Below are 15,693 nucleotides of genomic sequence, written 5' to 3'. Positions count from 1 at the left end.
AACCTACAGTAGTTTTGGGGAGTGCTGGGTGTTCTTCCATGGCTCTAGTCTCAGTTTTAGCTGAAGCCTGCTGTTAGCTCTAATACCTTCATAAATGATCACTTTCAAGAACTTTCAGTGGGTAAAATCTAGCTGTATCTATCCAATCTCACTAGATCAGCCGAGCTGAAACAAGGGAATATCTTTGGTTACTATTTGCAGAAGCATTTTGAAAAGGATCCTTGTTCATACATATATAGGTGCTAGTAGTTAGACAACTGCAGCTTCCTGGGCTGTCTGGTGAACCACCATACCACTTGTGAATGTGAAGGTACCCTCTGGTCCATCTACAACCAAAAAAAAATCTTTAATCAGTATCATATGCTGTGTGGGGAAGGGGTTGTCTTACCATTATCAAGATTGAAGCAGATCCTGGCTTCTTCCAAGTAAGGGGTGTCACTCTTAGACCGAAGTCTTCTGATGGGTCTCCGGTCTATGTCATCATCGGAAGATGCTGTCATCAGAGTGGGCACAGTGAGAAGAGTTGCCCGACGAGCTGTTAAGAATGAACAAATGAAGAAGGGGGAAAGGAGAAATGGAAAGGGGGAGAAAGAGGAAGAAAAAGAAAGAAAAATAGAAGAAAAGATTATCACTTAATGGAAAAGAGGCTCTGTAGCAGGTAGTAGAAGAGGCTGTTTACTGAGAGGTTCGTGCCTCACATGCTGCAGAATTTGAGGGCTGTGCTGAGTGATGCCAAGAGTAGAAAAGATTGCTGAGTTGTATGCCTCAAAGACACAGGTTATAGCTCTGTTCCTGACATAGACTGCTCATTCAAAGTTCCTAGTTTTGCCACCTGAACCACTCTTTTGACAACTTCTTGATAGCTGTGTTCTCTTTTTCCAAACTGGTTTTGAGTTTGTGATGCCCAAGTAACGGAAGTATTGAAGTGTTTATGTTTACTTTGAAGAAATCAGTGGAAGCTCTGCTTTTGGACACATGATGTGATACCTACAGTAGCTACTCCAAAACCCAGTTTCTTGTTGTCTTGATTTGGGCACTCAGAATTAACAGCTGTGTTTTGCTTCTGATCAATTTATGTCTTAGTTGGGAAACAAGGAGAATCATAATTTTCTTTCAGTAGGGATTTTGTCAAGATAAAAAGTCATTAGTATTTGTAAAGTATTCATATACTTGAGTGAAGCACCGATGAAAAGCCCATGAGGAGATTAAGATTTCTATCTTCTGAACAAGGTTGAAATGGCTTGGGGCCATGCCTTCAAGGAGAAAAAAGCAAAATATTTAATAGCAGCTCATTAAGTAAGCACTGCCCACTTCATGCACTGATGAAACAAATGGTAGGATAGTAAAAAATTAGTGTCATCATGCAATTAGGAACCATACTATAATACGTAAGTATAAGGAGACATTCTGACATTGCCCCAGTATTTAGTGCCTGACCTTACAGCCTTGATAATGCCCCTTTAATGTAGGTGTTTTTAATGTGAAATGAAATTTCACATGGCTGTTGAATGCTTTGGGTGCTGTGCCTATAAATTGCAAATCACAAACAGAAAAGCCTCTGTATATAACCACCACAATTCCCTCTCTAAGTAGATAAAGGTTATCACAAATTCTAGATGGGAGCTGGCTGATTGCTGACAGCGTAAGCACCATGCACATGTATCATACCAGTGCATTTCTTTCCCCTCCACCTCATATAGAGCAGGAAAGAGAATTTCAGTTTGAAATCCTGACCTTACTTTTAGCGTGAGACTTCTAAGATTAACTTTTAACTAACATTAACCTGTAAGGTTCTGGGAGCCTAAAGCCTAGGTGTTTCTTGCTGTTTAGGTGTTATCTGACCAAAATGACTTTAGCTTGGGGCTTTTGTAAGCCACCATACTTCAAATAACTACTCATGAACTGTATTTTCCTTCAGCAACTGGAGAGCATGACTGATAGTGACTAAGAGCATATTCTGCAGCCTGCTAACTGTGATTCTTTCTTCTCAAAAGTTTGTTAGAGTTCCAAACAATACCTGTCAATCAGAAGCCTTCAGATTCCTAAAACCTGTCTAAGGTGTTAGGCATGATAACATATAATTAGTATGAGTTAACAAAACTGTCACGCTGTATTTTTCAGTTGCAGCATTATGTAGTTTACTAAACAAGCAAATATGTGCTGCTGGAGGTAGCAGTTATTTCTGGTATTAACTGGTGGTTATTTCTAGTCTAACTTAACTTGTTTTCTGGTTTTAAATAGATTTCTGTCGAGTTTTTGCTCATGTTTAAATTTGAAGCAAAAGCAAAGGGCAGGAGTTGAAATTGATTTAATGGGGTCATCTACTTAGATTAAGCTAAAGTAAACACTGTGACTACTGTAAACTATTCCTTGCTTGTAATAGAGATGTGCAGTAATGAAGATAAAAGAGAATGGAAAATTCCTGCTCTCATCAAATTTACAGTTAAGGGAGATTTATCTGTATATGAAGTCAGCATTGTAAAAATCCTGTCATAAAACAGCCCTGTAAAGGATGTGTCTTTTTAAAATGGCATGATGTAGCTGTAGTTTAAGTCAGTGGAAAGGCACCCATGCATTTCAGGGCTGGCTGGATCACAGCACAGGAAGCTATTAGAAAACAAAACAAAGCACCAAATTACATATCCTTTTATAGAATCATAGAATCATTTAGACTTCTAAAGAGCTTTAAAATTGCCAAGTCCAAATATTAACCGAACACTACCAAGTCCATAGCTAAACCATGTCCCTCAGCACCACATCTACACATTTTTTAAGTATCTCCAGTGATGATGGTCCAACCATTTCTCTTGGCAGCCTATTCCAGTGCTTGACAACCCTTTCCTAATGTCCCACCTAAACCTCCTCTGTCACAGTCTAAAGCTATTTCCTCTTGTCCTATTGCTTGTTACTTGGAAGAAGAGACTAATCCCCACGTCACTACAACCTCCTTTCAGGCAGTTGCAGAGTGTGAGATCTCCCCCTGAGGCTCCTTTTGTCCAGTCTAAACAACCCCAGTTCCCTCAGCCACTCCTCACAGGACCTGTTCTCTAGACTCTGGACAACTTCATTGCCCTTCTCTGTCTCTGCTCCAGCACCTCAGTGTCCTTCTTGTAGTGAGTGGTCCAAAACCAAAAGCAGTATTTGAGGTGTAGCCTCAGCAGTGCTGAGTACTTGCCCTGGTCCTACTGGCCATGCTATTTCTGATACAAGCCAGGATGCTGTCATTTGCCTTCTTGGCCACCTGGGCACTCTGCTGGCTTATCTTCAGACAGCTGTAATATTATTGTGAACCACCAACAGGAGTGAGCTTTTCCACATAATTATTTATAAACAATTTTTACCTTTTAGGTCAAAATGTTGGGAGCTGGCTTGTATTGGTTTTGACTAGATGTAGGTGGATGCTGGGAAATGCTTCCTGGACTAATCATTATATATGAATTTGACAACCATTATTATCTGCCCTATATGTAAGGATTTTTCAGGAATGGCTGTAAACTTTAAAGTAGAACAATTTCAAAAGGAAGTCAACAAGTATTAAAGCATTTTTGCCTTAAAACCCCAAGATCAGTTCACATGCAGTCATAGAACTGGAACTGATAGCTGATTCCATTCTGATATCCATAGAGGGATGATGAATATTTATGCTTATCATGAATGTACTTGTACATACCCTGTTCATAACCATAATCCCTAACACTCCTTATTACAAGGATGAGTTGACATGATTTTTAGTAAAGCTGTCCACATTTGTCCAATGTGATATCACAGATAACCCATCCATGTATCTAGCTTCAGCTTCTATCCACAAACCAGCTCAGTTTCTGGGACACATTTTTAGGAGATGTTTTTTCAACAATATTAGAAAGTGTCCTCTTGAAGGTCTTGAAGTAAAGGACCCACTTATGGTGCAAATGGTTTTGAGACAACCCCCCAATTTAAGCAGCCACTCTAACAGCACATGAAAGGCAAATTGGTCATTTTTGTTAAATTCTTTCATTCAGTTTGCATTGTTCCTCACAGGTTTATGCCATGACTGGTATGTTGTGGCAGCATCTTGTCTGATAGTTGTTAGAAAGGGAAAAAGTTCTAACGGAGAAAAAAAATCCATAAAAATGTAAGTCCTGTAAAGGGTGTAAGGCCAAGAAGGCCAGTGGCATCCTGGCATGCATCAAGAATAGTGTGGCCAGCAGGAGCAGGGAAGTCATTGTGCCCCTGTACTCAAGCACTGGTTAGGCCACACCTCGAGTCCTGTGTCCAGTTCAGGGCCCCTCAGTTTAAGAAGGACATTGAGACTCTTGAACATGTCCAGAGAAGGGCAATGAGGCTGGTGAGAGGCCTCAAGCACAAGCCCTATGAAGAGAGGCTGAGGGAGCTGGGGTTGCTTAGCCTGGAGAAGAGGAGGCTCAGGGGTGACCTCATTGCCCTCTACAACTATGTGAAGGATGGTTGTAGCCAGGTGAGGGTTGGTCCCTTCTCCCAGGCAGCCAGCACCAGAACAAGAGGACACAGTCTCAAGCTGTGCCTGGGGAAGTTTAGGCTCAAGGTGAGGAGAAAGTTCTTCACTGAGAGAATTGTTCGCCATTGGAATGTGCTGCCCAGGGAGGTGATGGAGTCACCATCCCTGGAGGTGTTCAAGAGGGGATTGGACGTGGCACTTGGTGCCATGGTCTAGTCATGAGATCTGTGGTGACAGGTTGGACTTGATGATCTTTGAGGTCTCTTCCAACCTTGGTGATTCTGTGATTCTGTGACACCTTAGAATTGATTATAGACAATCTCACATTTGTTGTCTCAAAATACTGTGCATTAATGAGGTATGGCACAGCTATGTGTTTGCGAGAAGGGAACGTGCAATACATACATGGCTATAATGCACGTTCAGAGGCATTTCGAACACGTAATTTTAGTGTATTTATTTACATCTACAAGTAATCCAATTTCTGAATGCTGTTTGAAATTACTGAAAACATGGCAGATGGCTTGCAAAGAATTTTTGATGGATGCCCTTTTTTTCCATCAAAATACATTTCCACATATATTAATAAAAATATGTCTACTAATTTTTGTTTGCCAAGAACTAGCTTTGTGTTTTGAATATTGATTTTTTTTTCCCAATATGTGCTTTTTTAGAAAAACTTGGGGCATTTTTAACCAGAAAACATTCAGAGGTGAAAAAAAATCCTAAAAATCAGTCAGAGAAAATGAGAAATACTCATCTACATTTTTACATCCACTTTTATCAACCAACTTACATTAACATGTTTTGTTCTCATTGGTGATGCAAATGTCCTGGTCACTTTGGGCTCAATAAGGTTTCAGCTAGAAACCCTACTTTGCATAGCAGATTCTTACCTCAAAAAATGCAAGAACTCCTGAGATCTGATGAATTTCATCTTAGTATAGGCAAAGTATTAAAATGTTTCTGGGAGAGATTATCCCTCTCTATTCAGCAGCAGCGAGGCCACATACTGAATACTGGGTTCAGTTTTGAGCCCCTCACTACAAGAAAGAAATTGAGGTGCTGAAGTGGGTCCAAAGAAGGGCAACAAAGCTGGTGAGGGGACTGGAGAAAAGTCTCATGAGGAGCAGCTGGAGTAGCTGAGGTTGTTTAGTCTGGAGAAAGGGAAGCTTAGGGCGAGATCACACTCTCTACAACTCCTTAAAAGGAGGTTGTAGCAAGGTGGAGGTTGGTTTCATTTCCCGAGTAACAAGCAATAGGACAAAAGGAAAAGTCCTTAAGTTGCACCAGGGGAGGGTTAGGTTGGACATTAGGAAAATTTCTTCTCTGCAAGGCTTGTCAAGCCCTGGAACAGGCTGTGGAGAGAAATAGTTGAATCATCATCCCTGGAGGGATTTAAAAGACATGTAGATGTGGTGCTGAGGGGCATGCTTTAGCAGCAGACTTGACAGTGTTAGGTTAATGTTTGAACCTGAAGATCTTAAAAGTCATTTTGAGCCTAAATGATTCTGTGTCTAGACCTGGATGCATTGAAAAGGATGTTTCTGGTGCATGTAATCTCAAGCAATTTCAGATAACATGAAAATAACCATAAAGGAATAGTGATCTGCATCAGAAATCTTAAGACTTTTTTGAGGAAATTCCCACTTCTCAGGGCAAATTGTAAATAATTTTGTAGCATACCTATAATTAGGATTCTTTCTTGCTACTTTTTTGTTTGTTACAGAAACATATGAACGTCTTATTGAGGTCTCCTTCATGCTTCTGCAGCAAGGGCTCACCGTGGCATGAAACGTAGACAATGCACACAAAGGTATTTTTGGCTAAACAAAACACTTAAAAACACTACTTCAGGTACATTTTGATGCATCTAGAATATTATATTCTATCAATAATAATAATAATAATAATAATAATAATAATAATAATAATAATAATAATAATAATAAAAAAAAAAAATTTTAAATATTCTTATTTAAAGCAAAGGGATGTTTATTAGGGGGGAAAAATGTTACCCGATTTAATGCCACATAACTTTTGTCTTGTTTTACGTGCAACTGCCAAAGAACAACATTTGGAGGATTAGAGGTGGGCAATGAGGTATGACTGGCAGGAGGGGAAGGGAGTAGAATGTGTGTGCAAGCGCAGGAGAGGACATGATTTGTCACTTATGAAGAATGATTTATAGGCTTGTGTCTCTTGGATAAAAACAGAAGCACATGCATATGGATTGCTCTGTGTCTCTAAAGGAAAGCTGTGGAGGTCTTTGACACTGATTTGATGGGCATCACTAAGCTAAAAGTACATACTTAGCTACACAGTATTCAACCACAGGCCTGAGGGTTACAAACCATCATACCCATGCAATAGGATTTCCACTTTCATAGTTTCATAGTTTCATTCAGGGTTGGAAGGGACCACACAGATCATCTAGTTCCAACCCCCCTGCCATGGGCAGGCACTTCTACCACACACTCATTATGCTGGTTTGTGGGTAAACAGATAAACAATACAGCTAACTAGCATTTTTTGTCTGTTGTAGAGGAAACATGCTTCTTCCTCTGCCATTGGGTTCAGATGCAGAGGCTTTGGGAAACAGACCATAAAAAATCCCAACAAAAAACAGCAAATGAAGCAGCTAAGTCATTATGAAATAAGGGCAAAGAGAAGCTTGGTTATTGAAAATTATTTTTCAACAGAACAAAATTACTTTAGCTATCAGATTCAAATTCTAGTGTAATCCACACACAGGTTTTCTAAAGTTTTCTGTATTTAAGGGTATAGATCTCAAACATCCTGTGTTTATTCTGATATGCTGCTGAGAGTGAGAAGATCCTAATTTCTCCTGGCTTCAATTTGGCTGACTGGATATTGCGATAAATGTACAAACAAGTAGCTGAGGTACAGTTACTGCAACTCATTGAAGCCAGGTGACCTCACCAAAAGCCAGAGACTCAAATCATGGCATACAGTTGCCTGTTCCTAAATTCTCAATAATGGGAATATGCCTTATAAGAAGGATGAGGAAAAGGTTGATGTTGATCATTTGCTTCCTGGGATTTAAAGGGAAGGAAATTACATGAGGAATGCACATTTGCTGTTACAAATTCTTCTGTTGTTAATGTTCCTAGTCTTAACAAATAGTGACATCACATGAACAAAAAAAGAGGAAAGACCTGCAAAATACCATTGCTTCAAAAAATAGTTAATTTATAGGATGCATTAATCATAAAATTGTGGTGAATAGAGTATGCTAATGTTACTTTACACGAGGAACATCTGCAGTGCGATCGTTCTGGGTTTGGATCTGGGGGATACTGCAGCAATGCACTTTTATAGAATACTGGACATCATTTGATATGCAAAAGCAGAAGGGAAGCAGCACTGAGTAGTCATCAGTGATTAAAGTCCAACATCTAGAATGAGTCAGGACTGTATGAATTAAAACAAGTGAACAAAGGTGAAGCACAGTGAAATAAATATGTCATGGAGACAGAGTGTGAGAGGAAGAAATGGAATTAAAACTATACCTCTATTTGTTAAATCTGGAAACTTGATCAAGAAGAAGGAATTCCTAAAATCTTTTTGAGCAGTCATGCCCTCTGTCTGTATGATCTTGTGCATCTGTTACCCCTTGGCCATATGTACTATCTTTTCATTTCCATATTTCTCCTACTTGATGTTTTTTATGCCTTTGGTACATTCAGCAAGTAGGTTATAGGAATGTTGCAACCAGTAAGAGCATACCTAATGTAAATGGACCTGTAAATTATTTATGGATACAAAAGATAGTTGAAGATAAGCCTTTAAAAAAGAGTTTTGTTCAGTTATTTAAATATGCACAGTATTTCCTGCCAAATGGACTGGTAACAACTCCAGGGGATGTAGGAGTGTCTTGGAAATAATTAATGTGGTTAGTTTTAAGCTTCATGCCACCTGCTGGTGTAAGTGGAAATAAGACTGGAAAAGTGGATGCACAGTTCTCCAGGAAACTGGAAGTTACTTTATTCTTGAGTCAGAAGGGGTCTGAGAGAACAACCTGGACTCCCAGCAGGCTAGAGGATCTGACTATAGTGTGAAGTGCCCAGAATGGCATCCTGACTGCACAATGTGCAGACTGTCCCATCAGGTTGTGATGTGGGGTTGCTAGAGGTACCAAGAGAGGTATGGGTGAGTCTTAGGACCCTCTTCACTGGACTCATAGCTGCAGAAAAGTGCTGTGTGTAGTCTCCAATGGGCAAATCTCTTTTTATGATGGTACCTAAAGCCTTCATTTACAATTTACCAGGCAGAAGTCCTTCTCTTCTGGAATTCTAAGTGGCTCCACCCCCTTGTATACAGTGGAAGGAGCAGGTTCCTCATTTCTTAAACCTGGGCAAGCTTAAGTGACCAGGGCCGTGTGCTTACTCCCTGCATACACTTTTGTTGACTGTGCTCAAAGCAGACTCTCAGATATGGCACAGCTGTCAGAGAGACCATCTTTGGAGCTGTTTGAGAAAGTAGCAAGAAGCCTCAAGCCACTGCTTCCCCTTCTTTTGGGAGCAACATTAGCACTGAGGATGTTGCACATTCACTGAGTGAGGCTGCAGTTCTGCCTGTGGCTGACTACGTTCCTCACCGATCCACATCCAGACTGCTGACTTGATGTCCTGCTTGGCCTCATACCTGCTTCATCACCATGCTCTTATCTGGTGATCTGGACTCTTGGCTGGAGCTAGTGACCATCACCAGAACTGCCCTGCTTGTGCGCTGCAGTGCTTTGACTCTCGCAGGCAAGGCTGTTGCCTCTGTCTTGCTGGCTCCTGGTTCACTTTCCCTTACAGAGCAGCTTGCTTCTGCTTCTCAGCACAGCCTACTCAGCTCTGCCAAATCCAAGGTCTTTCTTTGCTTACCGCAACGCATCACTCCTTTCAAGATCAAAGCTGATGTCTCTCCAAAGCAGACTACATCTGAGACAGGATCTGCACATTTACACCTTTGGATTACAACTTGACCTGTTTTGGGGAAGTTACTCCTTTTCCAGAGTAAGGTCCAATCTTGCCTGCAACATGTGATTCCTCTATGTAAATAAACGCCATTAGCACAGGTATCCTTCACTCAAATGAATAATCAATAGAGCCAATAAGACCAGGTTTATATTATCCCAAGGAAGATGTCTAAGATTAGGTGAATACTGCTCTTAAAATGACTGTTTCTTTCAGCTGATATATGTCAGGTTAATCAGAAGTCTTAGGTGGAAACTTCTTCACTGAAGACACTTAAGAGGTAAATAGGCTGAATCTTGTTCCAGGTCCCATTATGTCCTTTCAGCCCTCATAACTGTAAACCATGGTAGATATGTGTTTACAATACATCTACATCCAAGAATGACAAGGATCTTCCACACCCTTCAAAGGGTAAAGTTTGAAAATTTGAAAATTAAAGTCCAGCTCCATGCTTAGAATTTAGACTTGGACTCTCCTAGGACTAGAGGCTGGATCCAGAGGATCACAGTCCCTTCATTCTTGCTTCTGATTTGCAGATGTGTCACCAGGCATTATGCATTTGGCAAGGACAACCCCCATCTCCTAGATCTCAACATACAGCCACAGAAGAGATAGTTAGGGAGGGCTGTAGGGCTTAGGATATTTCTGGCTTGTATCTATATCTGGCTTCTATCTGAAGATTGTGGCCAGCTGGCTTCATTTACCAAGTTTTCTAAATCTAGATAATCCAACTGCCAGATCCAGCTTTTGTGACTTTTCCATCCCTTCTGCTTCAGTTTCCTTGGAGGAAACAGGGAACAGCAGTTTGAACAGCAGATGCAGCCCGAATGGCCAAACATCCTCTGTTCTGCGCTCAGCCCACAGGAGTGAGATGATGGCTGTTTCTGCAGAAGGAGAGGATGGGAAAGGAGGCAGCTGATAAGGTAACACCTCTCTCCTCCTACCCTACAGCAGCAAAGGCAGTTATGCAGCTTTCTGCAGGAGGAGGGATAAGGTGCGGGCCCAAATCTTCTTTCAGTCCTTTTGCTGAGGTCACAGCAACCTGCATTCATCTACAAAAATCTGTGGTCAGCTGGAATTTGGTATCATCTGAGAACAATGCCATCAAAGCTCTTGAGTTCCTTCCCAGCATTTTGCCATCTTGTTCCTTCTCTTCCACCCACAAGGAGTGGGTACAGATGAGAATGAGTGCTTCACATCTGCCATTTGTAACACTGTTGTATCATTAATGTAAAAACATTGGAAAGGAGGAGGGTTTTTTTTTCTTCATCTGACACATCAAAGAATTAAAAGGCAGAAATCTTCAAATCTGACAGAAAGTGTAAGTGGGTCATAAATCCCTATTCAACAGTCTGTAAACAGACTGTTTTGTAATGCAATAACTAATGATATAACTAAATTAATAACAACATGCATGTGTTCTGATATTGTTTCTAATTAAATGGCTGAATACTGTAGTCATCTTTCACTCAGTTCTGTCATAATTCAGTTTTAATGCATAGACACATGCTGTTTGATAGTATGATTTGCTGATAGCATCATATTGTGTTAGCATCAAATAGATGCTTTTGATCCTGTTAGGTAGATCTGGTGACAATACTTTCTTGCAGACCTTATATTTGGTTCCAAACTAGTTACTGGAGCTATCTGCTTATGACTGATGGGTCCCTCATATTCACTGTATTTTTTTTTTCCTGCTTGGAAAGTTCTAACTAATGCACTTTAACTGTTGCTCAGAAGATGGATAAGGAAAGACATATGTAAATTTTTCTCATGTTGGGAGAAATTATGCCTTTATCTCATATAGAAATGCCTGTTCTGTGGAAGACAGCATTAAAATTTGGCACAGACATGATAGAATTTCTCAGATCTGTACAGGCAGCATCAGTGCATGCTTGATAGGGTTGAGTTCCTTGTGGCATACAGGGGGTAAGATAGCTCAGAGGAAGGGAAACTCAGAAGGAAGCTCACAAGTTTGAGGCTAAGGATGGTGATAAAGAACTACACAGAATCCCAGGATACTGGTTGTAACAGACCTCTGGAGATCATCTAGTCCCCACTCCTCTGCTAAAGCAGGTTCACCTAGATCAGGTTGCACAGTATCTTGTCCAGGTGGGTTTTGAAAGTCTTGAGAAGACAACTCCACAATCTCACTGGGCAGCCTGTTCCAGTGCTCTGTCACCCTCAGAGGAAAGAAGTTTCCACATTGGTATTTCTACAGGAAACCTTGATGACGAAACTCTTCCAGAGTTTATCTTTTGACCTGCTGAGGCTATCTCTGTCACCTCAGAGATGTTCGCTGCTACCTCAAACAGTAAAAGCCTCCTGAAACTTATCTCGGTACAGGCCACATTTTGTCTCTCACACCTATTGCTAGTAGGGTTGTCCACCCATCCTTCTGCTCAAGCACCTCTCCTGTTGCCACAAGATTTCTGTGTTTCAGCAATTGGTAGTGCAGAGCAGAAGCATTGCCACTTCTGTGCTCAGAGCCATTTCCCTACTCACACCCAGCCTGCTGGAAAGCAGCTGACTTCAAACAGACAGATGAAGAGAGGGGAGAGTATGAGAATTTGAGGAAGAGGTCTCACAAGCACATGAGATAATAGATGTGAAGGACAGGAGCAGAAGTGGAAAGTTGAAGGGGACAGAGCAGAATTGCAGCATGGCTCATATCAATGTACTATTCCCAGCTGTGGTGGCAACGAGGATTTGAGAGCCTCTGTACTGTGCTGTGGTGCACAGTGGAAGCATGTCACTGGTGTCTTTCATAAAATATTCACAAACAGGGACACAAAAGCTTCCCAAGCCTCAGTGCTGGTTCCCACTTGTTCTGGCCAAGGAATAGAAGCCCTCATGACATGATGGATTTTGTATCGAGGGACACAGTTCTGCATGATAGAGTTTTCTGCATGTTGCATTTAAAAAAAAGGAAAATAAATGCATTAAAATGAAGAATCAACCAGATACTAAGGTTAAAATTTTAGCCTTGGATCTAACTAATCAATACAAGCATTTCTTTATGTGCTAACAATCTCATTTCTCCATGTATGGGTAAGATAATTATTTTTTTCCCATGCCGCCTGGGAAACATTTACAGAGAATATTGCTTTGCTTGTGCAACCCTTATCAGTCACCTTGTGCACTTCACTGTAACAGACTTTCATTACATGGATACATATTCTGTCTTTTGTGGAACCTGTACCTTGCAGTGCACAGGGATGCTGTTGATAAATTGCTACAGCAGCTTGTAGATTCCCCAGTTTTAGTTTCCTGGGAATCGAAGGGGTTTTGTTCTCATAGGAATATTGAGGAACTTCTTTTAGTGCTACTTCTGTTAACAATGCTCAGGTGTTCATTGCATTTTAGAGCTTGAGAAAAACCCAGCAAAAAAATCAGTCATTGCCCTCAGCTGATTTTTAGGTGATTGGTGTTTACTTGTGGTGTTGAATGCAGAAGGCTGTGTTGTGATTTGCACAGATGAAAATGTGTCACAACAACCAAGGCAATGCAGCGTGCGTTAGGCACCAGAACCTCAGCTGAGCCAAACATTAAAGGTGGTGCTGACCGCCGTGTATCCTGAGACAATAGCATCTCCAGGGTGGATTAGATCTTGCTCTGGTAGAGTGGCCTCCAGAGGGAAGGCAGAACTCTGTTGGCCAGACTTCAAATTTGGTTAGGAACTGATGAATAATTAATGGTGGAAAAAGCCTGGATTGCATTTCAGAAAACAGATTGAAAAACCAGAAAGGGCTGATAGAGCTGCTTGGTTCTTACAGTTTTCTTCAATTTAATGCCATGTTCAAAGTTTAAGGAACAAAATACCCCTTCTCTCTGAAATTGCAAGTTTTCTCCAAAATTAGAGATGGTGAGAAAAATGTGAACTGACTTTACCAAAAATATCATCGATGTTGTGAACAACTCGCAACTGCATTAAAGCAAAGAAGCTTAATTATTTTTTCCCTTTCGCAACACTGCTAGGTGGGGTCCAGCATTCTACAGTGAAGGATGCAGACCAGTGATAGCCTGCAGTTTGCATGCAGTGTATTGGACTGCCCTGGGTGCTTTCCTGAATCATTTATTCCTGCAGCGCTGAATAGTATCATCTTATGGTCCTGAGAGCATCAATAAGGAAGAGGAAGGACACCACAGGCTTACACAGCAAGCAGCAGGCCACTGCTGTCCACTTTGACTTGTCCATTTAGGTTCTACAACACCAGAGTCTGGACCCTAGCAGCTCTGTTTGCTCCTGCTGGGCACCCAAGAGCTCTCCTAGCTTTCCCTTATCCTGTGAAAGGGTAGATTAACCCTGTCATTACTCTTGTAATCCCTTTTATACCATATACACTTTGAAGTCCTTTCCCTGTGGCCTTTGGACACTTCAGTAGGTCAGCTGCAAGGGCTGGCCTATGTCTGCCTCTGTACATCTTTACATCTTAACTTTTCATTTAAAATAGTAATTTCCTGAGTCAATAGCAAAGGTGCTTACCTTGAGCTCCTTGACTGTAAAACAGTCTGTGAGCAGACTCGACATCCAAAAAGTAGTCCATTTTGAAGGAACTTTATGTTTGTGTACAATACTCCGGTATGGATGATCAGTCAGATTCCTGGGAAAGATTACAGACATGTCAGGCACAAAAAAGCTGCCGAGTTTCTTTGTGGAAAGAATTGTGTAGGCAGTTACTAAAGTACTCATTTGGCATATTAGGGTCAATGCTTTTTCAAATCACTATTCATAGAACTTCATAAGTATCCTTTTCTATTTTAGGCTGTTGGTTTAAAATGTTGTGTAAAGACATAAAAGAAAAGTCCTACTGAAGTTTTAGCAAGGTTGCTAGTACCTTCCTTGTACAATCACCTTTATTCTAGCCACAGTCTCCATTTCTTGCAATACCTACTTAGATTCACCTGCCTTTTAGATTTGCTCTAGAAAAGAAGACCAAAGAGGAAAGGACCTTCTCTAATCAGATCCCTGACCAGCACCTCCAAGTAGGTACTAACAGTAACAGACTATATTAAAGACAGCATTTGTACTGCTTCCACTAAAGCACTGCACTGGAGAGGAGGACACAATATTCTGGATATCGCATTCCACCAGAATGATCAGAAGCCAACTTTGCCTTCTCTCTCCCCTCTTACCGACCATAAGTAACAACAGAATGTCTCACCACCAGCTTTAAAGTATCTGATTAGAGTAATCATTATGAGCTACTCCTAGCCCTGCTTCTTATCTAAGGTTTATATTTTTGGCATTCTCCCGAACCTTGGATCTGTCTCAATCCTGGATTACAACTCTCAGAGATGCACACCAAATCAGATTTGCCTCTGCCGAGCAAAGTTGCTGGGATCATACACATTATCATGACCCTTCTCCAGCCTTCTTGATACCTTTTGCATTTTCTTCTGAACTAAACAACTCATATAAAACCCAGGATTTGCAGAAAAAATACAATCTGGTTCTCTCCTCCACACCTTAGTTAGCTACAGCATGTAATCATAAGCATACAAACAGCTCTGCGCAATGTTTCTTTTAAGACAGAGAGATGAAAATACCTCTATTCCTTTTTCATGCAAACCAGCCAGGAAGGTTTGGGGCAGGGAGTCTGACCCTTGCTTGAAGCAGTTCCTTTGGTTACGTTGACAAAAATCAGCAAACCAGGGTTCCAAAGCTTTCCCTTTTGCCTTCGATTTGGCTTTCATCAGTCAACATGCAGCACTTTCTATAATCCAGAAGCTATCTTGATGAGAAAACTTTTTAAATCCCTCAGTAATTCACTTTACTGTACCACTCCCAGCCCACAAATGATACTTACTGCAGAGTGTCAGGAGCTTCCTGGCAGTGGTGTAAGCTCCAGTAGTTTCAAGGAGGGGTTCCTTTGATCTTACTAAATGTCCCCAGTGTAAGCAAACAATTTTGATTGTTTGATTGGAACTCTGATGAATAATGCATAACGTCAGCTGGACTTCCTTTATCAGATAAAAATGGCCAGGAGATGTTGTTACTTAGCAACAGGAGGTGACACTATGATCATCTCCCCCACTCCCCCTCACCCTGAAAAATTAAGCCCCTGGTTCTGATTTGATAAAAACTTTCCCAAGGAAAAAAAAAAAAAAAGAAAGCAAATCCACATCAAGTTTCCTTAAGAATTTGTTTTTCATTCTCGTCTTCCTTGTTGCATCTGATATTCTGAGACATTTGAAGTGTTTCATAATGATTAACCACACTGTTGTGTTTTGTCTCATAATTTGCTT

General features: G+C 40.9%; 1 protein-coding gene across 2 annotated transcripts in view; it reads right to left on the bottom strand.

Annotated features, from left to right (window-relative positions):
- The window catches only part of PHACTR1 (phosphatase and actin regulator 1), a 356,496-nt gene extending 341,072 nt beyond the window's left edge, over positions 1 to 15,424 (bottom strand). Inside the window, exons 1-3 of one of the 2 annotated variants that reach the window (XM_068160783.1) lie at positions 15,255 to 15,424; positions 13,931 to 14,048; positions 389 to 535 (exon numbers count right to left, since the gene is read on the bottom strand). In XM_068160783.1, the coding sequence (XP_068016884.1) occupies positions 389 to 535; positions 13,931 to 13,991 (208 nt within the window). In that variant the 5' untranslated portion in view covers positions 13,992 to 14,048; positions 15,255 to 15,424. Of the gene's footprint in view, positions 1 to 388; positions 536 to 13,930; positions 14,049 to 14,994; positions 15,185 to 15,254 lie in introns of those variants that run through there. The other variant, XM_068160782.1, reaches the window with a different exon arrangement.
- Positions 15,425 to 15,693: the final 269 nt, after the last annotated feature.

Source organism: Melanerpes formicivorus, unplaced genomic scaffold (genome assembly GCF_026170545.1).
Source record: "Melanerpes formicivorus ecotype bairdi unplaced genomic scaffold, bMelFor1.0.p_v2 SCAF_53, whole genome shotgun sequence".
In the NCBI taxonomy this organism is placed as follows: domain Eukaryota; kingdom Metazoa; phylum Chordata; class Aves; order Piciformes; family Picidae; genus Melanerpes; species Melanerpes formicivorus.
The sequence above is the reverse complement of the archived record's forward strand: the minus strand, read 5'-3'. Positions and strand labels throughout refer to the sequence as shown.